This window comes from Hyaena hyaena, unplaced genomic scaffold (assembly GCF_003009895.1).
Source record: "Hyaena hyaena isolate Hyena2069 unplaced genomic scaffold, ASM300989v1 scaffold_192, whole genome shotgun sequence".
NCBI classification, from domain to species: domain Eukaryota; kingdom Metazoa; phylum Chordata; class Mammalia; order Carnivora; family Hyaenidae; genus Hyaena; species Hyaena hyaena.
In genome coordinates, this window is record NW_024080825.1 from 1,504,809 (window position 1) to 1,530,373 (window position 25,565).

The 25,565-nt window shown below is 39.8% G+C and overlaps 1 protein-coding gene across 8 annotated transcripts in view; it reads left to right on the forward strand.

The window, feature by feature from the left end:
- ATF1 (activating transcription factor 1) overlaps nucleotides 1-25,565 on the forward strand; it is a 78,013-nt gene that overhangs the window by 32,387 nt on the left and 20,061 nt on the right. For 5 of the 8 annotated variants that reach the window (XM_039241372.1, XM_039241367.1, XM_039241366.1 and 2 more), the window contains 2 exons: nucleotides 14,987-15,106; nucleotides 17,219-17,319. In XM_039241372.1, the coding sequence (XP_039097303.1) occupies nucleotides 14,987-15,106; nucleotides 17,219-17,319 (221 nt within the window). Of the gene's footprint in view, nucleotides 1-771; nucleotides 874-13,021; nucleotides 13,129-14,986; nucleotides 15,107-17,218; nucleotides 17,320-25,565 lie in introns of those variants that run through there. The other 3 variants (XM_039241373.1, XM_039241368.1, XM_039241371.1) reach the window with 3 other exon arrangements.

Sequence of the window (25,565 nt, forward strand, 5' to 3'; positions counted from 1 at the left end):
ATAGAGCAAATGGGTTCATAAGTTAAGCAGTGTATATGGAGGAATTTAACACAAGAGGTCCTGTGTTAACATTGTGTGATAGGTGAATCTTCCCCCAAATACAGAGTGAATGTTCTCATCTACAACTGAAGAATGGTAGTAGCAAAAGAGTGTTAGAATGTGTTAAGACTGAGTTGGTGAGTTACTGAAAATGTCTGGATGTTGGAATCCCAAGAGGTCTTGATTATATATGAAATTTTCCAAAGGAAATAGTACACACAGTAGCATTCTGTTGTTGAAAGAGGCTTTATTGTAATAGGACTAAGGACAATGTGCTTTAGAAGAAAGTTTAGTACATTGTATCACCTACAACCTTTCAGACGCACAGTGACCAGCAAGTTTCTGTCCTTAAGGTAAGACACCCAACTCTGCTGAGTTAATTAAAAAATATTGTTTGGATCTCAAATATTTCATATTTAGTGCATTTTTCTAAACAGTGATACAATTTTGAGTACTTGAAAAATTTTTTTAATGTGTATTTATTTTTGAAGAGAGTGAGCGAGCAAGAGAGAGCATGAGGTTGGGAGGGGCAGAGACAGAGAGACACAGAATCAATCCAAAGCAGCTCCAGGCTTTGAGCTGCCAGCACAGAGCCCGACATAGGGTTTAAATCCACCAAGGGTGACATCGTGACCCAAGCTGACATCTGACACTTAACTGACTGAGCCACCCATGCTCAGGCCATCCCATAATTTTGAGTGTTTTACTTGCGAAGCAATTTTGTGATTCTTTAATGTCTCTTCCCACGAAGTAGTAGAAGTGTATGATTTTGGTCCCCAAATTAATAAACCAAGGACTAATCTGCAGTACAACTTTGCTTTCACAGAATCAGTGGTAAATTTTTTAAAATGTTTCTTGGTGTGTGCTTGAAAAGAAGGTGTATTCTGTGGTTGTTGGATGCAGAAGTCTATAGATTATGTCAAGGTTTTTGGTTTTGTTTAAATCTTATAGCTTTATCACTCTTTGCTTATTCTATGACTGAGAAACGTATTAATCCTCCAATATAATTATGGACTGATTCCCTCCAGTGGTCCTTCAATTTTGTTGTGCTTGAGTGTGTGTTATAAGGAGATGTTATATGATTGTAAGTTTTTCAATTGTATATTTCAGGCAGTTGTCTATTTTATCTGTATCTTTATTTCTAGAAATGCTTTTTATCTTAAAGTCTAGTTTCATAGTACTTGGCTTTAATTTAGTAGTTTCTTAATGGCATCTTTTTTTCCTGTGCTTTCACTTTCAAATTTTCTGTCCTTATCTTTTTATTTAAGTTTATTTTTGAGAAAGAGAAAGAGAGAACATGAGCACACACACAGGGGAGGGTCAGAGAGAGAGGGAGACACAGAATCTGAAGAAGGCTCCAGGCTCTGAGCTGGCAGCACACAGCCTGATGGAGGGCTCAAACCCATGAACTGTGGGATCATGACCTGAGCTGAAGTCGGATGCTTAAGACTGAGCCACCCAGGCACCTTGATTTTTTTTTTTTTAATCTAGTTTCTGGATTCTCCCCTCTTTTCCTTCCTCCCCCAGTTTTAGATATTGTGAATTGTGCTTAATGAACTTTTTTTTAAATGTTAATTTTTGAGAGCAAGAGTGTGAAAGGGGGCAGAGAGAGAAGGAGATACAGAATCCAAATCAGACTCCAGGCTCTGAGCTGTCAACACAGAGCCCTACGTGGGGCTTGAACTTAGAAATGCGAGATCATGACCTGAGCTGAAGTCAGACACTTAACGGAATGAGCCACCCAGGTACCCGTTAATGAATGTTCTTATATGTGTCTATGTTGTACATAATTGCTTGATCACAGGGCATGTGAACGTTTAGTTACAGAAGATATTGCCAACAGTTTTACAGTCTTGTGCCTGTTTATAATACCATCAGAAGTGTATGAGAACTGTTGATTCTTTTAAGTGCCCAAATTGGTATCATGAGTTACTTGGTTCTTTAGGTTGAAACTATGTAGCAGTATCTCACTGTGGGTTTGGTTTGGTGTTTTGTTTTTTTTTTTTGAGATATAATTGATACACAACATTATACTAGTTTCAGGTGTACAACACAATGATTCAGCAAAATGAGCATCACAATAAGTCTTCACCAATAATTCATCACCATAATAGTAACAAATTTTTTCTTGTGATGAGGACTTTTAAGATTTATGCTCTTAGCCCCTTTCAATATGCAAAATGGTGTTAACAACTATAGTCATTATGCTGCACATTACATCCCTTTGACTTATTTTATAACTGGAAGTTTGTACCTTTTGACCACGTTCACCATTTCACTTACTCCCACCCCCCACCTCTGGCACTTACCAGTACGTTCTCTCTGTGAGTTCAGGTTTTTTGTTTGTTTTAGATTTCACATATAACTGAGATCATAGGTTATTTGTTTTTCTCTGACTTAATTTTACTTAGCATAATGCCCTAAAGGCCTATCCATGTTGTCACAGATGGCAAGATAGCATTCTTTTTTATGGCTGAATAATAAGCCATTATAGTCTCCTAGATTTTTTTAAAACTTCAACTTAGTTAACATACAGTGTAATATTGGTTTTAGGAGTAAAACCCAGTGATTCACCACTTACATATAACGCATCCCAACAAGTCCCCTCCTTAATGCCCATCATCCCCCCATCCACCTCTCCTCTAGCAACCCTCAGTTTGTTCTCTGTATTTAAGAGTCTCTTATGATTTCCCTCCCTCTTTTTATCTTATTTTTCTTCCCTTCCTCTGTATTCATCTGTTTTGTTTCTTAAATTCCACATATGAGTGAAATCATATATTTGTCTCTCTCTGACTTATTTTGCTTAGCATAATACACTGTAGTTCCATTCACGTTGTTGGAAATGGCAAGATTCATTCTTTTTGGTTGCTGAGTAATATTCTGTTATATATATACCGCAGCTTCTTTTTTTTTTTAATTTTTAATGTTTTATTTATTTCTAAGAGAGAGAGAGGCAGCATGAGCAGGGGAGGGTCAGAGAGAGAGGGAGACCCAGAATCTGAAACAGGCTCCAGGCTCTGAGCTAGCCGTCAGCACAGAGCCCGACATGGGGCTCGAACCCACGAACTGTGAGATCATGACCTGAACCGAAGTCAGTTGCTTGACCGACTGAGCCTCCCAGGCGCCCCTACACCACAGCTTCTTAATCCATTCATCAGTCGATGGACATTTGGGCTCTTTCCATACTGTGGCTATTGTTGATAGTGCTGCTATAAACATTGGGGTTCGTGTGCCCCTTCAAATCTACGTTTTTGTATCCTTTGGATAAATACCTAGTAGTGCAATTACTGGGTCATAGAGTAGTTCTTTTTTTAATTCTTTGAGGAACCTCCATACTGTTTTCCAAAGTGGCTGTACCAGTTTGCATTCCCATCAACAGGGCAAAAGGGTTCCCCTTTCTCTGCATCCTCGCCAATGTCTGTTGTTGCCTGAGTTGTTAATGTTAGCCATTCTGACAGGTGTGAGGTAGTCTCTCATTGTGGTTTTGATTTGTATTTCTGATGAAGAGTGATGTTGCACCTCTTTTCATGTATCTTTTAGCCATCTGAAAGTCTTCTTTGGAAGGTGTCCATTTATGTCTTCTGCCCATTTCTTCACTGGATTATTTGATTTTTGGGTGTTGGTCTCCTAGACTTTTAAACAGAGAACTTTTGGTCCATGTACATTTAACATAGTTACTGATACATATAGGTTTAGACCTACCATCTTACCTTAGGATTTGACTCACATGTTCCATGTTTCTTTTTCTTCCCCTTCTTGTCTTCCTTTGAGTCATTTCTTCTTATTTTCTCTGCTCATTCTTGTATCAATTTGTACTGTACATAAATTTGATTATTACTTTTTTTTTAGTGATTATCCTAATTATAGCACACCTACTTAGTAAGGTCTAAAGTTAATACCTTTACTCTCTTCTCAGATGATCCAGTAACCTTAGAACATTTATTTGCATTTATCCTCTTTCTAACTTATTACCATTGTTAGGACTTAATTTTATCTTTTTCTTTTTTAATCCCATAAAACATCATAATTATTTCATGCAAATTATGTTTTTTCCCGCATATTTATCACTTTCTTTGCTTTTCATTCCATTGTACATGTCTTAAGATTTCATTAGAGGTTTCCTTTTCTTTTCTTTTCTTTTTTTTTTTTTTAATTTAAGCCTTAAGTTTATGCTTTAGAAAAACCTCAGCACTACAGATGTTTGGGGCTGGATAGTTCGGTGTGATTGTCAGCAGCATTTCTAGCCTCTGCCCACTAGATGTCAGCAGCACCCCAATTTTGACAACCCAAAAAGTCCCTAAGATGTTGCCAAATGTCCTTAGTGGTCAGAATTATTCCTGATTGAGAACTACTGGTTTAGAATTTCATTTGATGTAAGTCTGCTGATGTGGTGATTTCTTTGTTAAAAGTACCTATTTCATCATCATTTGTTTTCATCATCATTAAAAAATCTTTTTTAATGTTTATTTTTGAGAGAGAGAGAGAGGGCAAATGAGAGGGAGACAGAGAATATGAAGCAGGCTCTACGCTGCCAGCTCATAGTCTGACGTGAGCTTGAACCCACGAATCAGGAGATCATAACGTGAGCCGAAGTTGGATGCTCAACTGATTGAGCTTCTCAAGTGCCCCTTTACATCATCATTTTTAAAAGGAATTTTTACTGGGCATAGAATTCTGCTTTTGTTTTTTTTTTTGTACATTTAAATAACTTTCTTTTGGCTTCTCTCTTCCATTGTTGCGCTTGAGAAGTCAGGGAACTATTTGCTATTTCATTTTAGTTTGTTAACATTTATTCATTTTTGAGAGACAGCATGAGTGGGAGAGGGGTAGAGAGAGAGGGAGACAGAATACGAAGCAGGGTTCAGGCTCCAAGCTGTCAGTACAGAGCCTGACACGGGGCTCAAACTCACGAACTATAAGATCATGACCCGAGCCAGTCGGACACCTAACTGACTGAGCCACCCAGGTGCCCAAACACCCAGGTGCCCAAATGCTATTTTAAATATAACCTTTTTTTTTTTCTTTGGTGGCTTTTATAGTCTTTTCATTTTCTTTAGGTGTTATGCAGTTTCCATTATGCTGTTTATGTATAGAACTCTTTTTATTTATTCCACATGGGAGTTATTAAGCTTCTTGTATCTATGGATTGGTGTCTGTCATTAGTTATATAAAAATTTCAGCCATTCTCTTCACTTCTTTTAAAATTTATTATATTTTTATTTTTTTTAATTTACATCCAAGTTAGTTAGCATATAATGCAACAGTGATTTCAGGAGTAGATTCCTTAATACCCTTTCCCCATTTAGCCCCTCCCTTCTCGCACAACTCCTCCAGTATCCCTCTGTTTGTTCTCCATATGTAAGTCTCTTTTGTCCTCCTTTCTGTTTTTGTTTTTGTTTTTTAATGTTTATTTATTTTTGGGAGAGAGAGACAGTGTGAGCAGGAGGGAAGCAGAGAAAGAAAGACACAGAATTCAAAGCAGATTCCAGGTTCTGAGCTGTCAGCAATGAGCTTGAAGCGGGGCTGGAACTCAATGGACTGCAAGAAAATGACCTGAGCCAAAGTCAGACGCTTAACCGACCGAGCCACCCAGGCACCTCCCCCACCATTGTTATATTATTTTTGCTTCCCTTTCCTACATTCATCTGTTCTGTCTTAAAGTCCTCATATGAGTGAAGTCATATGATATTTGTCTTTCTCTGACTAATTTCGCTTAGCATAATACCCTCTAGTTCCGCCCATGTAGTTGCAAATGGCAAGATTTCATTCTTTTTGATTGCCAAGTAATACTCTATCGGGATATATACCACATCTTCTTTATCCATTCATCTGTTGTTGAACATTTGGGCTCTTTCCATACTTTGGCTATTGTTGATAGTGCTGCTGTAAACATTGGGGTGCATGTGTCCCTTCAAAACAGAATACCTGTATCCCTTGGATAAATGCCTGGTAATGCAATTGCTGGGTCGTTGGGTAGTTCTTTTTTTAATTTTTTGAGGAACCTCCATACTGTTTTCCAGAATGGCTGCACTCAGTTTGCATCCCCACCAGCAGTGCAAAAGAGATCCTCTTTCTCCACATCCTCGCCAACATGTGTTGTTGCCTGAGTTGTTCATGTTAGCCATTCTGACGGGCATGAGGTGGTATCTCATTGTGGTTTTGGTTTGTATTTCCCTGATGATGAGTGACGTTGAGCATCAGTTCATGTGTCTGTTGGCCATCTGGAGGTCTTCCTTGGAGAAGTGTCTGTTCATGTCTTTAGCCCATTTCTTCACTGGATTATTGGTGTTTTTTGGGTGTTGAGTTTGGTAAGTTCTTTATAGATTTTGGATTCTAACCCTTTAACTGATATGTCATTTGCAAATATCTTCTCCCATTCGGTCGGTTGCCTTTTAGTTTTGCTGATTGTTTCCTTCGCTGTGCAGAGAAGCTCTTTATTTTGATGAGGTCCCATAGTTCATTTTTGCCTGTTTTCCTTGCCTCCAGAGACGTGTTGAGTAAGAGGTTGCCGTGGCCAAGCTCAAAGAGGTTTTTGCCTGCTTTCTTTCTCCTTGAGGATTTTGATGGCTTCCTGTCTTACATTTAGGTCTTTCATCCATTTTGAGTTTATTTTTGCGTATGGTGTAAGAAAGTGGTCCGGGTTCATTTTTTTCTATGTTGCTGTTTAGTTTTTCCAGCACCACTTGCTGAAAAGACTGTCTTTATTTCATTAGATATTCTTTCCTGCTTTGTCAAAGATTAGTTGGCCACACATTTGTGGGTTCTCTATTCTGTTCTATTGATTTTAGGGTCTGTTTTTGTGCAATATTTCTTTACCTTTTGCCTTTGAACAACTCTTTGTCCTTCTCACTCTGTCTTCCATGTGTCTTAACTTTTTATGTGTTTTGCGTCTGTTTCCATGTTTCAGTTCATATAATTTCTTCTTTTCTGTCATCCAGTTCACTAATTCTCATTTTAGCTCTAATGTGGTATATCTGGTTCATTTTCCAGTCTACTGTAGTTTCCTCTTTTCTGAAGATATTGTAAGCTTATTTTGAAACAATCTGCTTCTTTAAACATATGAGCATAATTGTTTTTAAGATGTGTTTGATTATGTCAGTATCTGAAGTCACTTGGGTCTGATTCTATTCTCTCTTGTTTTTGCTTTTTGCTCATGCTATTTTGTGTGATTGGTTTTTTTTTTTAATTTAATATCTATTGACCTTGAAAAATGTTAATGGGAATTATTTGTGGCCAAGGATGTGAGTAAATTTCTCAGAATTTACTGTTACCAGCTGCCTGGATAACCATTTTCAGTGTTTCAGGCTCTTTTTTCCACTTTATTTTAATTTAGAGAGAGAGTGCACTATTGGGGGAGAACAGCAGAGGGAGAGAGAGAGAATCTTAAGCAGTCTCCACATACAGCATGGAGCCTGATGTGGGGCTCAATCCCCCAACCCTGGGATCATGACCTGAGTCCAGATCAAGATGTTCAACCAGCTGAACCACCCAGGTGCCCTGAGGCTCTTTTGTTCCCCTTTCTGGACCATCTAAGTAATGTTAATATGAGCCTTAAGTCTGCTGGAGAGCCAGTTACATCTTCAGCCCTGCCCTTGCCCGTCTCCATGCAACTTTCCTCCTGTTAACTCACCCTGCGGTGTGGCCCTTTGGAAGTCCCAGCTTAATAAGGGGTCTCCTATCTTCACATAGAAAAAACCGTGGCCTTTCATGTCCCCTCTTCTTTGAGAGCAGTCAGTTCATATCTACCTTAAATAAGCAACTCTGTTTACTCTTCCTTTGTTCTTGCCCTATCTAAGATTTTGCCCTGGTGACTTAGAATATAGAGTCTTCAGAACATAAGCAAAGCAGAGGACAGAGAAGTGTCAAGAAATATAAAAGGTCTTACATTTTACACTGTGTGCAAGCTGATAAGCTCGGTTGCTTCAGTTTCATGGATGCTAGCAGAAGACATGAAAATTCTGGTTTAGAAAAAAGGGCCTGATGTGGCAAATAGCATGCGTCTCATGTTTGCTCAGTATCCCCTTGCCCTCCAAGTTGCATGGAATACTGTAAAGTTTGCATCATTGCTCAGGGGGACTCCAAGCTTAAGAAACCCTAAACTTTTGAAGCACCAGGGTGGCTCAGTCATTTATGGAGCCAGCTCTTAATTTTGTATCAGGTCATCATCTCATGGTTGTGAGATCAAGCCCTGTGTTGGACTCTGTGCTATGTGTGAAGCCTGCTGCAGATTCATTCTTTCCCTCCCTCCCTTCCTCTTGTGTATTCCCTCTCTGTCTCTCTCTAAAAGAAAAAGGAAACTCCAAACTTTTCTTTTCTCTTCTTTTTTAATATTTGTTTATTTTTGAGAGAGAGAGAGAGAGAGAGAGAGTGTGAGCAGGGGAGGGTCAGAGAGAGAGGGACATCCAGAATCTGAAGCAGGCTTCAGGCTCTGAGCTGGCTGTCAGCACAGAGCCCGATGCAGGGCTCGAACCCACGAACTGCGAGATCATGACCCGAGCCAAAGTCAGACGCTTAACTGACTGAGCCACCCAGGTACCCTGGAAACCCCAAACTTTTAAAGAAAGCTGCTAGCACACCTGTCCAAACTGCCTTAGAGGAGACATTACCTTCATTATTCTGGACAGCAAACAAATCTGCCCTTTGTCCAGAAGGAATATACTAACTTACTTTCAAAGATGTTCACCATACAAGCATCCTTGAAAAGAGTCCAGAACAAAAGTTGCCTCTGCTTGGAAGACCTACAGAAGTACAAGAGACCCAGAGAGAATTCGCTCTCAACCAGAAGGATATAAGACTATATGCTTTTTGTCCTGCCTTCTCCTGGTTTCTATCTTCCCAACATTTTTTTTCCTAGATGACAGAAAACTAGATGATTTTATTCTTTTACTTTGTCACATATATCTTTCCACACAACCCCATTATACTCTCCTACTTTTTTTTTTTTTTTTTGGTGTGAAACTTTACTTTTTAGCAAGGCTTTTAGAAACAAATAAGTGCCACATGTTGAGGCATATGTGTACTGAAACCATATATTTAAAACTTTTTAATTGGTTTCTTTGTGATTGGCTCTGAAGGCAGTAACTGTCTGTTGTCTTTATTTTGAAGGCGTAGCACAGCGCCTTGCACAGAGGAGGCACTCACTGGGTCTTGTTATCTATTTAATCCAAATTCTTTGTCCTGATATTCAAAACCGTGTTGCCTAGGTTTGCTTATCTAAGCACTCCACCCCCACTCCAGTTCTCTAGTGTAGTGTTTCTCAAAATACAGTATACATCCCACCACTGGTGGGACTCCACATCTCTTTTTAAGTGTTGTGTAGATAAACATTTTTATTATGTTTTTTAAAGTTTGTTTATTTTGAGAGAGAAAACTGGTGAGCAAGGGAGGGGCAGAGAGAGAATCCTCAGCAGGCTCTGCATGTTTTTCCAGTCCTTCACTTTCAGTCTACAGGTGTCTTTTGGTCTGAAATGAGTCTCTAGTAGGCACCAGATAGATGGGTCTTTTTAAAAATCCATTTAGTTACACTGTGTCTTTGGTTTGGAGCATTAAGTCCATTTACATTTAAGGTATAATTGATGGGTATATATTTATTGGTATTTCTTGTTTTCCAGTTGTTTTTGTAGTCTTTCTCTGTTACTTTCCTCTCTTGATCTCTTCTCTTGTGGTTTGATGGCTTTCTTTGGTATTAGGCTGGGATTCCTTTCTCTTTATTTTGATGAAATAAAATAACTCTTTTCTCAAGTCCAGTGAGTATCTTTATGATTATTACTTTAAATTCTTTATCAGGCATATTATCCCTGTTTCTTTTAGTACTTTTGCTGTGTTTATCCTTTGGGACATATTCCTCTGTCTCTTCATTTGTCTCACTCTCAGTGTGTATTTCTTTCTGCATATTAGGTCTGCTCTGTCTCCTGGTCTTAAAAGTAATGGCCTTGCATAAAAGAGGCCCTGTGGTGCCCTGTAGTATAATGTTCCCTTGTCACCAGAACCGGGTGCTCCAAGGGTGTCCCCTATGTATGTGGGCCATGTGCTCCCTGCTGTTGTGGCTGAGCCCTGTTTGCCTTCAACCTAGTTGATTGCAGTGACCCACTTTTCCTGTTGTGGGCTCACCAGGCAGTGTTGAGGGGTTTGTCTGAGGCCTCCACAGGCAGCAGGTGTGCATGGGTCAGCGGTCATGCTAGCTGTCTGCGGTTAGTCTCTCTGCCACAGCTGCAGGCCCACCAAAGGGCTTTCTCTGTGCTCAGCCACTTGAGAGGTTTTGGTTAGTAGAGGGGTCAACAGTCAGAGTAGGTGTCTCCAATCCATCTCCCTGTCACAGTTGGGGGCACACTGATGGGCAGCATTTTTCTCCCTCCGTGGCCAGCTAAAAAGCCTTGGTATTGAAACGGTGTGCACACTTGCGTGTGTAGTTATCTCCCCCTCTCACCAGGGCAGGAGTCACTTTGGAGTAGCATCAGTCTCTGCTGGGACTGCTTGCAGGGTGTGGTAGGGCAGGAGCTATTTCGGAGGGACGCCCCCTGAGGCGTGTGGGTGGATGGGGTGTGCTTGCTGGAGACCACAGGGGTGGGGCACATTGTGCTGGTAAAGTTAGCACTGGGTCCTGCAAGCGTCCTGTGCTGTAGGCTGGGGAAGAGGAAGACAAAGGTCATTTGTCTTCACTTTTGTTCTTGGAGGACTCTCTGGAAGATCCTTGCCCCTTTTATTTATTTATTTTTTTAATGTTTTATTTATTTTTGAGAAAGAGAGCGTGAGCAGGGGAGGGTCAGAGAGAGAGGGAGACACAGAATCTGAAGATAGGCGCCAGGCTCTGAGCTGCCGGCACGAACCGTGAGATCATGACCTGAGCTGAAGTCGGACGCTTAACCGACTGAGCCACCCAGGCGCTCCTGATCCTTGCCCCTTTAGTAAATAAGTCTGTCTCCTTCACATGTACCCCAGGCACTTTTCAAACTGCTGCTTCTATGCTGTGTCTCAGGCAGGATTATTTATTACACTGGCTCTTTAAGGATGGGGACTCAGTTTCCTATATCCTTCCAGCTCTCCCAGAGTTAAGCCCAGATTTTTAAAGTGCTTCAGGTTAAGTCACACTGAGTTTTAAAGCTCCCAGAGTTAAGCCCCACTGTTTTTCAAAGTCAGATGTTACAGAGGCTTCTCTTCCCAGTGTGGGTCCCCAGCGCATGGGGTGCCTGGTCTGGGGTGTGATGCTCTCGCTTCTCAGTACTTGTGGTGTCTCTCTCCCATTTGTGATTAGTCTCCCCAACCCCCTCTCTACTCTTCCTGTGCTTTTCAAGGTGGCCTCCTCACTATGATTTACCTTTGCAAGGTCTGTTCTTCCAGTCTTTAGGTCGTGTTCAGAGTCTCTTCATGTGTCTGTGGGATGAGGTGAGCTCAGGGTACTTCTACTTTGCCGTCTTCCTCACAGTCTGCACACATATATGTCAACAGTTTATTGAGCCAGGATCCAAATAAGAGACAATATATGTAGGGTCTTTCTGGTCACTGTTTTTCTCCATCCTTTGTTTTTACCTTATTACTCGTTTAATCTTCATTATAACTGTGAAAAAGGTAATATTAGTTCCATTTTCAAAGGAGGAAGCTAAAGTCCTGAGAGGTAAAGTAATTTGCAGAGTTAGTGAGTGCCTTTAGCTGCAAATCAGCCCAGGCCTATCTGTCTCCAAAGCTTGTGTGTGCCTTTCAGAGTTAAAAGACTTTGGATTCAAACTGACCAAACAGAGGCTTCTTTCCCATGACATTCTACTAGCTATCTGTCTTCCCTCATCCAAGTGTTTATGTCCAGGGACCCCTGAATTAGGTAGCTAAGGAGTTTGCTGATTTTTGTCGAGTCACTTGTATAAGAAAAACTGTGGTCTCAGCTCCCCCAGAGAGTGAGAAGAAGTCAGGGGGCTTAGTCCATCAGCTCCCAATTTAACCAGAGCAGCCTCAGAAAAATCCTTTTCTTTCTGCTTCCTCTAACATCTCCTAAGAGGAGTTCTGGGGTTGCAGCCATAGTGTACTAGAAAGTTCTACAGCTCTTAAGATCTAGAACTGCCCTGTTCATTGCGGTAGCTACTAGCCACAAGTGGATATTTACATTTTAATTTAAATTATTTAAAATTAAGTAAAATGAAAAATCAGCCCCTCAGTCACATTAGCCACACTTCAAATGCTTGCTATTCACATGTGGCCAGTGACAACTCTATTGGATTGTACAGAGGTAGAACACTTCTACCACTGCAGAAAGTGGTTAGCACTGAAATGTAATGGGTGGAGGTAGTCTTCTGTTTGTTTGTTTGTTTTTTAATGTTTGTTTATTTTTGAGAGAGAGAGAGAGAGGAAGAGTGCAAGCAGAGGAGGGGGCCACAGAATCCGAAACAAGCTCCAGGTTTTGAGCGTTAGCAGGGAGCCTGACATGGGGCTCAAACTCACAGACCGCGAGATCATGACCTGAGCCCGAGACGGATGCTTAACTGACTGAGCCACTCACGTGCCCCATCTGTGTTTCAACCTCATGTTAAAATTGGGGGACCAGTCCCCTTTTCTTCTGCTTTCAGAGTAATCTCAGGATTTAGGTTATGAAGCTTGAGAGTAGGAGTGGGAAAACACCAACCAGTCTTTGGGACCCTGAATAATGAGCATTTTGTGAGGTTAGAACAGTGATAACAAGGGGGAGGGGTTACTAATAGCTAAAACAATATCTGGTGCCTTTTTCCCACCTGCCGGACCCACAATCTGCACAAAATCATAAGGATTGCCAGAAACCCTGAATCAATAATTGCTTTTATCTTTGTAGAAATGTAAATTAATCCTGTCACAAGCTCTCCCCATTAGTTGAGTGGTTGGCTTTAGCTGGGATCTGAATCATAAGACGACCTTCATTTATTTTCTCTGAATATAATGGTAGCTCTAGAGCTGGACTCTTAGGATTTGTGAATTCTGTTTTAACTCTTTAATTTTTGTGTCCCCCCCCCCCCAGTGGGTGCTGTCAAAGAGAAAGAGAGCCAGACATATGTTAAAGGTAGCAAGACATAATTTCATTCAGATCAAGGCAGTAGAGAAGAGCGACTGAACCCAAATCTGCTGAAGCCAAAGGTACTTTTTAAATGCTAGGGCATGCTTAAGAAAAAGGACTAAAGATGTTAGGTTGGTCAGTGTGATTAGTTGTCAGTGTTTACTAATTGATGCTTATCAAAGTTACGTTCCTCTCTCCCACAGAGACTGGGAGATAAGGGCTCTATTCTTGCTGATGACATTTCAAAGGGATGGCTCCCAGGTTCTTGAGAAAAGACATTTCTGGGTTATGGAAGATTTATATCTCAAGAAATCAGAGAAAGGATTTACAACTGCAAGTCTCCTAAAGTAAATGCTCTAAGCAAAACACAGTCAGGGGCCTTAGGTTTTAGCTGGAACAAATAGTCTGGGTTTTTTGGGGCAACATTGAGCTTTCTCAGGCAGGCATAATGGGGCTAGGGTCATCCTAGGGACATGGCCTTAGGCTGATAAAAGCAGTACTAGAATTTGGTTTATGTCTTTAAATGTGTGATGAGAGAGGTTGATGGAGTTATTTGTGTGGAAGCTTGCAGTTCTCAGTTCCTGGATAAAATTTTCTATACAAAATTTCAGGACCTGCGCATTTTGGAGGGATGATGAGGCTGGAATTTAATCCCATCTTGGGAACAGGAAAATAACCTTTAGTGAAAGTGAATAAAGCATTGTTTGGGGGACTTTATGCCAAGAAAAGAGGGGAGCAGTCAGAAAGTTGATTTATAGGACCTGAGAAGCAGCCTTGGATTTTATTTTGTTACTTAACTCTAAGATAAATGGTATAGACCAGAGTAGCCCACCGGAAAGTGAGAGATCGCAGTTAACTGAAAACATAAGAAAGCTTCTTGTAAGAGAGAACCTGAGCTGAGCCTTGAAGGTCGATGGGTGGCCCTTTCTTGGCTTAGCATTTTATTATGGTATTTCTACGAGACCTCATCTGATTTCCATAGAAATACACTATAATCTCATACTTGAATTATTTATTTTTAAATATTTGACTTTTCTTTAAAAACATTACCCAAAGTTGCTATTTCTCTCACGTTTTGACTCTTGATTTCTGGATTGATTTTCAACCAGATCTCTTCAGAATTAACATGTTATAATTTTTTATGTTTATTTATCATTTTGAGAGAGAGACACAGCACAAGCAAGGGAGGGAGGGGCAGAGAAAGAGGGAGACAGAATCAGAAGTAGGCTCCAGGCTCTGAGCTGTCACTGCAGGGCCTGACCTGGGGGCTCGAGCTCACAAACCCTGAGATAGTGACCTGAGCCGAAGTCAGATGTTTAACCAACTGAGCCACCCAGGCGCCCCAGATAACTCGTTCTAAACAGCCTCCAGGTTTTTTTTTGTTTTTTTTTTATTTCTAGAAGAGAGAGAGAGAGATAGCGTGAGCAGGGGAGGGTCAGAGAGAGAGGGAGTCACAGACTGAAACAGGCTCCAGGCTCTGAGCTGGCAGCCAGCACAGAGCCCGACGCGGGGCTCGAACCCACGAACCGCGAGATCATGACCTAAGCGAAAGTCGGACGCTTAACCGACTAAGCCACCCAGGCGCCCCCAGCCTCCAGGTTTTTGTACAATCTATTCTCTGCCCAAAATGCCTCCCAACCCCCACCCCCATATACAACTTCAGGGAATTGTTTATCCTTCAAGACCCAGATGTAGTAGCACCCTTTCTTTGCTCCAGCGGTACAGTATTTTCTGCTTTTCCTCTTCTATTCCAGCCCTTATTCTGTTTGTTATAATTAGTTTGTAACGTCAACTCCCTAGTACAGTCTCTGGCCCATAGAAGATACCCAGTGTTAATAGATGTGATTAAATACAGTGGGCTCTAAAATATGTTTTCCAGTGTTAACCCGGCTATGCATAGATATAATAGATGCTAATTGGATTTTTATTTGTTCTTAGATGGCATTAAGAGGATCTGCGCCAGTGACCATTATACCTCTTCCTGGAGAGCAAGTACAGGTTCAGGGGGTCATCCAGACAGCTCAGTCTTCTGTAATTCACCCACCACACGTGCAAACGGTACAGAAATTCAAAGACTTAGTGTTTGAGAGAGGGGACTTTTATACCCTGAGTTTTTGGACACATTGAAGTTGCTATAGTTATAATATTATAAACCAAGATAGTAAAGTTGTCTTAGAAAATTAGACAATAGAACAAATGAGGCAAATAGAAAAGTTTGTGAATTTCTGATCTCATGTATGGACTACCCAGTGAAAAAGGAAAGCAATTTGGGAGGAATTTATTACTTGGAAATGGAGGACTTTAAGAAAGACAGAATCTTTTGGTCCCAGTGGTATCTTTCATGAAAAAGAGAATTCTGAAGCAAAGGCGATGGTGTTAGTGTGAACAAAGTGAAAAACAAAAAAACAAACATACCTACTTTATGCTTTGTGGAAGTCAAATAAGAGAGTTCTCATAGTGGAGGCAAGTTCTTATTTATATCTGTTGACCTTCATATTACCACCTGGCAGCCGTAGGAAGGAAAAAGCGACCCTGGGTTCATTTTCCTTCTACTCTTTCTCCCCATTTTATCTTCTGGCTCTTGTGAGTTTCCGAATGCCTTTGGTCACCCCTCATTTTTTCCTCCTGACTATTCAGTATCTGGCGGTGCTGTCAGCTCTAGAGCTGCATGTTTATGTGGTTTTCCTATTTGAAAGGTGACAACTGTATAGATTTGTGAGTTTTTATATGGAGATTTTACTTTTACTTGCTAGTCTGTCATTAAAGAGAAATACTTGATCTTAATTATATAAGTAAACTCTTGGTTCCAGAAATTATTTTCTTGAGTTCAGTGGGAGACTTTGGAGTAAATTTAGGGACAGCAAAAATAGTTAAGGGTTTAGGTTAGAAATGGTATATCCATGATGCTTGAGGAAATACAAAAGGGACATATCTCTCAGTTACTATAGGTTGTGACCAGTTCATCTTTTCTGCCAAAAGATACAGATTTTAATATGAAATGTAAATAGCTGTACATTAGAACTTGTTTTTGAGGGAGATTATAGGATGTAAAACAGATTTATAGAAATTTAAGGTCTAAGTCTGATTAGTGTAGGGGAAGGCTTTCTACAAATAGTAATGTAGAGCACTGAATTGTTAGGTCCTTTCTAGAAGCCTGGTTGGGTTATTTTATTTTTTAAAATAAAGTTGAAGTAAAAAATCATAGTGCAACTTTGGACACATTGGGAAATTTAATACATTTTAAAAATTGAAAATAACTTGTTTTCTTAATTGTAAGATACTGTTATAGCTTAAAACTTGCATGTGGTTATTATTGTGTTGACATAATTTTATAGAACTTATTAACAGTTACCATTTAATATGGTATATGCCATGTACCTTGCTATATGCCATTAGTACAGATTTCTAAGTTGCATGCGTTTATACCTGTCCTTGCTACTGACCTCCATCTTGCTATTCCTGATGATCTGTTCTGAGTCTTTGTTTTACTTCACCTGTTAGCAGCACTTAACATGGTGGATCATTCTCTTCAATACACTGCTTTTGCTTGCTCTGTGGGACACCTCACTTACCTGCCTCAGTGGTGGCTTATTCTTGGTCTTAATTGCTGGTTCCTACCCTTTTCCCCAACCTGTTAATGTTAGAGTGTTCCTGTTGGTAATCTTCTTTGTATATTGAGCTCATCCTGTCTCAGTCCCTAAAGCCTTATCTAAAGAGCTGTGACTCCCAAGTTTATATGTCTAGTCCAAGACCTCGTGCCTGACTCAAAGGCTTGTATATTTAGCAGTTTCTGCAGTGTTATATCTAATAATTTGATAGTAGTTGGATATCTAATAACATATCAAAATTAGCATGTCCAGAATCCAAATCAGATTAATAATTTTATCTGTATAGAAATAAGGTGGAAATCAGAGACTAGCCTTTATAACTCTACTTAAATAGTATTGCTTTATCTTAGGGATAGACTTTATTCTTTGTTCTGAGCATGCTGTATTGTGCATTCCTTTAATTAGTTTGAGCTCTTGAAATAAATTTGTTTTTTCATATCTTCCTTTATTTTAAACCTTAGATTTAATGGCAAATGAATTTGAGTGGCAGGAGACAGATCGTATTTTCTGAAAGTAAAAATTAAACTGTTTTCCACCTGCATTGTGGATTTTTCTTTTTCAGGTATCATCTTTATCAGAAAGTGAGGAGTCTCAGGACTCATCAGACAGTATAGGCTCTTCACAGAAAGCCCACGGGATCCTAGCACGGCGCCCATCTTACAGGTGAGTACTCGGTGTTTCAGATCCTGTGTGTGTTCTATTACAATGAGTTGGAATGGTACCATGCAAAGCAAACTATATAAAGAGGAAGCGTGTGTCCATATAGGATGGGAAATGTTAAGAGAGAGATTTGAGCCAGATTATGAAGGGCCTAAGTTGCTTTGCTGAAGAGGAATTTAATCTTATTTTCTGGCAAAGTATTAGATTTCCACATCTACTTTTAGATAGTGAACTTTATTTTTTTTTTTAATTTTTTAATGTTTTATTTATTTCTAGGAGAGAGAGAGAGAGACAGCGTGAGCAGGGGAGGGTCAGAGAGAGAAGGAGTCACAGACTCTGAAACAGGCTCCAGGCTCTGAGCTGACAGTCAGCACAGAACCCGACGCGGGGCTCGAACCCACGAATCGCGAGATCATGCCCTAAGCGAAAGTCGGACGCCCAACCAACTAAGCCACCCAGGCGCCTCGATAGTTAACTTTAAAAGCAACATGACTGTAGATTTTAGGAATTGAACTACTTTGTGTTCCCTTTCTTAGCTTCCTAACTCTTGTCCCTTTGCTGAAACACATTTTTCTGCATTCTGCATAATTCCTGCACATGCTTTAAGCCTTATTTCCTCCTAGAAGTCCTCTGATTACCTTCATTCCAACTCCTAAGACCAAGTTAGGTCTGTCTTCTGTGGCATTCTTTTTCTGACCCCTGTTACAGTATTTATCTTGTCCTCTTAGAATTCCAGTTAATAATACGTGGGCCAGGGGCACCTGGTTGGCTTAGTCAGAGAACATGCAACTCTTGATCTCAGGGTTGTGAGTTTAAGCCCATGTTATATGTAGAGGTAACTGAATAATAATTATTATCATAATAATACATAGGCTGCTCTGTTTTTAATTTTTTTTTCAATGTTTATTATTTTTGAGAGAGAAAGAGCAGGAGACACAGAATCTGAAGTACTCTTCAGGCTCTACACTGTCAGCACAAAGCCCGATGCAGGGCTTGAACTCAGGATGTGGGCTAAAGTCGCACACCTAACTAACTGAGCCACCTGGGCAACCCTGGACTGTGCTCTTAAATAAATTTTGCATTGCAAAGTGACCATACAAGAGTAGATGCTCGGTAATTACTTGTTGAACAAAATTAGAAGGTAAGAGGAAACAGGGACAGAAAAGAATAAAGGAAAGAGTGTGAGCAAGGGAGAAGGAGAGAGAGAGAATCCCGAGCAGGCGCCAGGCTATCAGCGCAGAGCCCGATGCACCCCTTGAACCCACAAACCATGAGATCATGACCTGAGCCAAAGTCAAAAGTCAGATGCTCAGCCAACTAAGTCACCCAGGCGCCCCTAGATTAACTTATTAAATAAAACTGGAAAACACCAAAGAGAACAGTAAGATCTTAAAAGCTTCTAATGAAAAAAGATAAATTACCTTGAAAAGAATGACCATTAGGCTAACAGTAAATAACAAGAGAAAGTAACTGTTGGTCTGGAACTTTATACTCAACCGAACAATCACTCCAAAATAATGGTGAAATAAATTCATTTTAAACTGATTTAAGAAATCACTAAAGGGTGTACTTCAGGAAGAAGAAAATGAGTCCAAATGGAAGGAGTGTGAATATAAGAATGGTGAACTAAGACAGTCATTGACTTTTGACTTTTTAGAACTATTGATTTTTAGAACAGTAATGATTCATTTGGGTAGTTTAAAAACAAAATGCAAAGAATTCTACCAGGCAGAAATATGTAAGACAAGGAATGGCTTATTAGATCCCTGTATTGATTATTTATATTGTTATTGATTAGACAACCTTAGATTATTGGAGGCAGTCACCAAAAGAATGCGAATGAAAGTTTAATAATAAAACTAATCTAAGTTTGTCTAATTTTTGCATTCTTTTGGGTGCCTGGGTGGCTCAGTCGCTTAAGCGTCCAACTTTGGCTCAGGTCATGATCTCATGGTTCGTGGGTTTGAGCCCTGCCCTGTGCTGGCAGCTCAGAGCCTGCTTCAGATTCTGTGTCTCCCTCTGTTGCTGCCCCTCCCCCACTCTCTCTCTCTTAAAGATGAATAAATGTTAAAAAAAAAAAAAAAAAAGTTTTTTTAAAGTTTAATTTCCAAACAAGGGGGCTTCACCAGCACAAAAGTTCCTGGTTAAAGTATTTGTTAACATATTGCGCATTTATAGGAAATGATAGAAATATCCTCTTCTCCCAGTAATCAAAAAAACCATACACATACTGGTAAACAAAACTTAACTGAGTAAATTTGAAGAGCTAATTGGTTTTATTAAATAATTCATGAATTGGGCACCATCCCATCTAACAAGTAGAGGGCAGCTCCGAGAAGTTGTACAAAATGGAAGGTTTCTATATAGGAAAGAAGGTGAGGCAAGAAAGTTATTTTCCAGGCAAGGTTATCTTTCCCTTAGGGGTAAGTGCCAGGAGGTCTTATCATTGCAGATTTTCATCTTCCTTTGGGGGGATGGAGAAGGCCCATGTGACAAATTACCTCACTGATGCTGTTCTGAAACTTTCTGACTGACTAGTTAAGACTACATTTCTGGGGGAAGGTTGAAACTGCAATTAGATTAAGTATTAACCCCCCGGTTTGGGGACTCCACCTAAGCAATGCCATTTTGGGCTGTGATTTTCTCTTTAACAGTTCCTTCCTTTTGATCAGACTTTCAGCTTAACTGAGAGATGTGATCAGATTTTAAGGTATTAGTGCCACTCTCAGTTACCATTCAAAAGTTCTCAGTGGTTTTTGTTGTTCGTTTGTGTGACCTCAGACGTGTGTGTGTCTGTGTGCACACATGCACTTAATCACTGTGATACTCATAGGTCATGGCTTTAGGTTCACATTCTGTTTGTGTTTCAGTCTTAGATCATTTGTTTGGTGGTTAGTGACTATGAACATGCATAAAACTTTTGAGAATACAATGTACACGGGAGATTATTATGATTACTATAAGAATAATTCTCAATATTTGGAGTTCACTGTAGAGCCTTGGTCTACAAGACCTAAGCCAATCAAAATCAAATAAGTCAAAGAAAGAACCTCATGGAAGGAGTCACTTTTTTAAGCCAAAAGTCTTGGCCTGTGCTCTTTTGTAATTGATTTTTAACTTCCCCAAAAGTGTTCATTAATCCAGATACAAAAGCAGGTGGTGTTAGCCAAGAAAACAGATGAATCAAGTCTATTATCAAGGACAACTTTGGCTAGAGGATCTAAGGATCTTAGCAGATAATATAATACAAGTATGATCCATCGTCTTGGATGGAAACAGTCTACCTTGCTGTAAGCTACTTCTCTTTCTTGTCAATTTGATCCTCAGCATCTGTACAAGACCAGGTATCAGGTGGAACCTTTGCAGCTGTGTGCCATATACCCAAGGCTTCCTACCTTTTAGTTTTGCAGCAATGCCAGTAGTCAGGAGCATTGCTAAGGTACTTTCCAACAGGGCTTGCGAGCTGGGTGTTTGTTAGTTTTGTTTCTTGGTGTTTTTTGTTGTTTTTTTTTTCTTTTTTCTTGGTGACCTTTCCAGAATACCAGTCACCAGTCTCCACACTGACCAACAGGATCCTTTGATAGGGTCTAATAAACTCCTTTAACCTGTTGGTGATAGGCTTTAGTATATAAGACATTAAAGACTTCTAGTAACTGGCTATACTAGCCTGAGACAACAAGGAATCAACGGAAAGCTGTGTGCCAGGAGACAGCGAGTGGTCTACCTATGACTGTCTCCTAAGGAGTATGTTGCAAAGAGTGAGCAGAACTAGTGGCGACACCATAGGCCAGCACCTTGCCAAATTCAGCAAGGTTAGAGATTTGGGGAATTCCATTAGTTCTCTACACTTTGCCCGATGATTAAGGGTGATGGGGTAGTGATAATTCCAAGATATTCGTAAGGTCTTTATCAAGGCTTGGATGGTTTGCCCAGTGAAGGGTGTGCCTCAGTGGAAAGTACAGGCCAAATGGGAAACACGTTTTCTGAGGGTTTTGTTTGTTTTCCCCTGCTACAAGACTAATGCCCTCACACTGGCAACTTCAGTCTATCCAGAAAACATATGTACGGTAACAAGAACATAGTGATAAGCCATACGAGGTGGCAGATGAATGGAGTCCAGCTGCGGGTGCTCACAGGGAGGAGGCTTGAGGCCCTGGGAACAAAAAGTTTTTCCAGGATTATGGACTTGACAGGTTAGACATTGATGGTAAGATGTTTTTTCAATCTTACAGAAGTCTCCCCACCAATGTTTATTTACAACTGGAGTCCTCTTAAACATACCATGGTGGGTGAAGAAATGTAGAAGCCAAAAAATGAAACTTGCCAGAACGTGAGAAAGAACCCAGAGGCCCTTCTTGGAGCAGGCTTTTGCCATGTTGTAAGGACATCATGACAGCAGAAGTCTGGCATATAGGGGCCATTTTTGTGGAAGCAAAATCAACTTATCCACACATGCCATGGTCTTCCAAACACAATATAAAGAAGGCTTAGAATTACATATGTAAACTACATGGGAAGCATTGTCAAATATCAAATAAGCATAACAAATCCTTTGGGATATTCTAAGTCAAAAAGACTTTGTTTAGAACTTAATTTTGGGTGTAGCTGGCTCCATAGGGTCACCATTTCAAGCCCTGGGTTAGATACAGAGATTCCTTAAAAATAAAACCTTAAAAAAAATAGAACTTAATTTTGGGACGTTCATCAAAAGCATCAAATATAGGTCTAAGGCACTTGCCTTAAACAGGATCACAGATCATTATGAAACTTAAAGGAGTTTTCCACAGTATTACCAAAATCAGAACAAAGTCCAAGAGAACTTTGTTGTTTTAATAGAAAACCAAATTCTCATTTTGTACCAGCTTACTTCTGATATTAAACTCATTTTTAAAAATAATTTTATTTTAATCTTAATCAGCTGGATTCCTCTGCCACAAACTTACTACAGCAGTTTTTTTTGTTTTTTCTACATTCTGATTTGTCCTGTTTTTCCTCAAAGACAACCATCCTCATTTTAGAACAAAAAAAAAAAGTATATTTCTCATGCCCCTTAAAAAAAAAAATCTTTCCTGGCACATGGAGATGTTTTCTTATTAGCTTTCATTACATATAATAATTAGAATTCTTACCCCTTAGAAGCCTGAATTTCTACTGAAAACTAAAGCATTGTTAAAATTTGCAAGTCTTTTAAAATTGCCCGATATAGCATTAACATATCTAAATATCTTTTACGTTTTCTGTAATAAGAAGGGTTATTAATGTTGCAGCATTTTGTCTTATTTGGAAATGATTTAGGTATTTAATGAGTTTAGTGTTAGCTAAATCATTTAATCTAACTCAGTAAAACCTTAAAGTTTTAGATTACTGCCACCCCTTGCCTCCAATTTGGGGAAAACAAGACATAATGTCATTGAAAAATTCATTAATAGACTTTTGTTTTTAATAATTACGTGTAGATTATTATGTACTGAAACTTCTTTCAACATTAGACAAAGTCAGCCATTATCCTAAGCTATTATTTTTTTTTGTTGACCAGGTAAGAGATAACATGAACTTATGTAGAATAAAAGTTTTCTATTTAATGTTGGTAACTCTAAAGACATGTCTGCTTTAATTAAGCCATCAATCTTAAACTAGATTTCATGTCAAATATTTCTTCAGATCTCTGAATTGGAAAACATTTGTGTTAGTTTCTGAGAGTTTCAGAATGCCCAGTCCTTACAAATGCTTGCCTTTAAACCAATTAAGTAGAGCTCTCTTACAAATTAACTTAAGCAATACCATCCAGAGGTAGAAAATACCACATAACTACAACACATCTATATAGACACACGTGAACATACAGACTGCAGAGACCTTATAGCTTCGGTTTTAAAATTATTACCATGAAATAGGTACAAAAAATAACTAGTTATAAAAGTTAGGTCTGAGTTTGGGTTCTTTGTTTTGTTTTGTTTTGGTAGATGGAATAAGGTAAGGTTATCTGTTTGAATGGCTAAAGCTTTTTCAAAGACTTGTGGAGAAGACCCTTCAGATTTGGATTTATCCTTGACAAGTCGAATTCTTTTTTTTTTTTTTTAAGTTTTTATTCTTTTTATTAAGTACTCTCTATACCACACATGAGGCACAACTCACGACCCTGAAATCAAGAATAATATGCTCTTCCGGCTGAGCCAGCCAGGCACCCCTGGGCAAGTCAGGTTCTAAATGGCCTTTCCCCCTTTTGTTGTTTCTTGATAAAAATTGCCTCCATTAAATTTGCTATTTTTTTTTTTAAGTTTATTTTGAGAGAGAGAGGAAAGAAAACCTTGCATCTCTACCGACTGAGCCAGTCAGGTGCCCCAAACATTTTATCATCTTTTGTTGTTTATTTTGTGAGAGAATCTCAAGCAGACTCTGCACTGTCAGTGCAGGGCTTGATCCAAAACATGAGGCCATGACTGGAATTGAAATCAAGAGCCGGTGGCTTAACCACCTGAGCCACCCAGTCTCCCCCATTTACATTTTGTTTTATTTTACTTTACTTTATTCTATATTAGAGAGAGAGAGAGAGCAGGAACAAGGGAAGGGGAGAGAGAGAGACAGGGAGACACGGGATCCATAGCAGCATCTGAGGTGAAGAGCACAGAGCCTCATGAGCCATGAGATTATGATCTGAGCCAAAGTTGGATGCTTAACCGACTGAGCCACCCAGGCCCCCCAGTTATAAGCCTTTTGAGATAAATAGGGGAGTTTTGGACATTAGTGGTCTTTGAATTGTTCTTGGAACCATGTCTCTTGTCCTGTAAATACTAGATTCTTAAAACAAGGACAGCTCTTTTTAATTCCTCAAAGAATTGGGTAGTTGACTAAAGGACACCAAAGGACTGATACCCATCCACTTAGAATGTCTTTTTTCCGAGAAATCAAGAAACGGATCCCATTCACAATTGCACAAAAAACCATAAACTACCTCGGAATAAACCTAACCAAGGATACAAGAGATCTGTATGATAAAAACTATAGAAAACTTATGAAGGAAATGGAAGAAGACACAAGGAAATGGAAAAACATTCCATGCTCATGGATAGGAAGAATAAATATAGTTAAGATGTCATTACTACCCAAAGCACTCTACACATTCAATGCAATTCCAATCAAAATTGCACCAGCATACTTCTCAAAACTAGAACAAACTATCCAAAAATTTGTATGGAACCACAAAAGACCCCGAATAGCCAAAGTAATACTGAAAAATAAAACCAAAACGGGAGGTATCACCATCCCAGACTTCAGCCTCTACTACAAAGCTGTCATCCTCAAGACAGTATGGTATTGGCACAAAAACAGACACATAGACCAATGGAACAGAATTGAGAACTCAGAAGTGGACCCAAAAGTATACAGCCAACTGATCTTTGACAAAGCAGGAAAGAATATCCAATGGAAAAAAGACAGCCTTTTTAACAGATGGTGTTGGGAGAACTGGACAGCAACATGCAGAAGAATGAAACTAGATCATTTTCTCACACCATGCACAAAAATCAACTCAAAATGGATAAAGGACCTGAACGTGAGACAGGAAACTATCAACACCCTAGAGGAGAAAGCAGGAAACAACCTCCTTGACCTCCACCGCAGCAACTTCTTACTTGACACATCCCCAAAAGCAAGGGAATCAAGAGCAAAAATAAACTGTTGGGACCTCATCAAGATTAAAAGCTTCTGCACAGCCAAGGAAACAACCCAGAAAATTAATAGGCAACCAACGGAATGGGAAAAGATAGTTGCAAATGACATATCAGATAAAGGGTTAATATCCAGAATCTATAAGGAACTCACCAAACTACACGCCCGAAAAACAAACAACCCAGTGAAGAAATGGGCAGAAGACATGAACAGACACTTCTCCAAAGAGGACATCCAGATGGCCAACAGACACATGAAACGATGCTCAGCATCCCTCCTCATCAGGGAAATACAAATCAAAACCACACTGAGATACCACCTCACGCCAGTCAGAGTGGCTAAAATGAGCAAATCAGAGAACTCTAGATGCTGGCGAGGATGTGGAGAAACGGGCACCCTCCTACACTGTTGGTGGGAATGTAAACTGGTACAGCCCCTCTGGAAAACAGTGTGGAGGTTCCTCAGGAAACTAACAATAGAACTCCCCTATGACCCAGCAATAGCACTGCTAGGAATTTACCCAAGGGATACAGAAATGCTGAGGCATAGGAGCACATGTACCCCAATGTTCATAGCAGCAC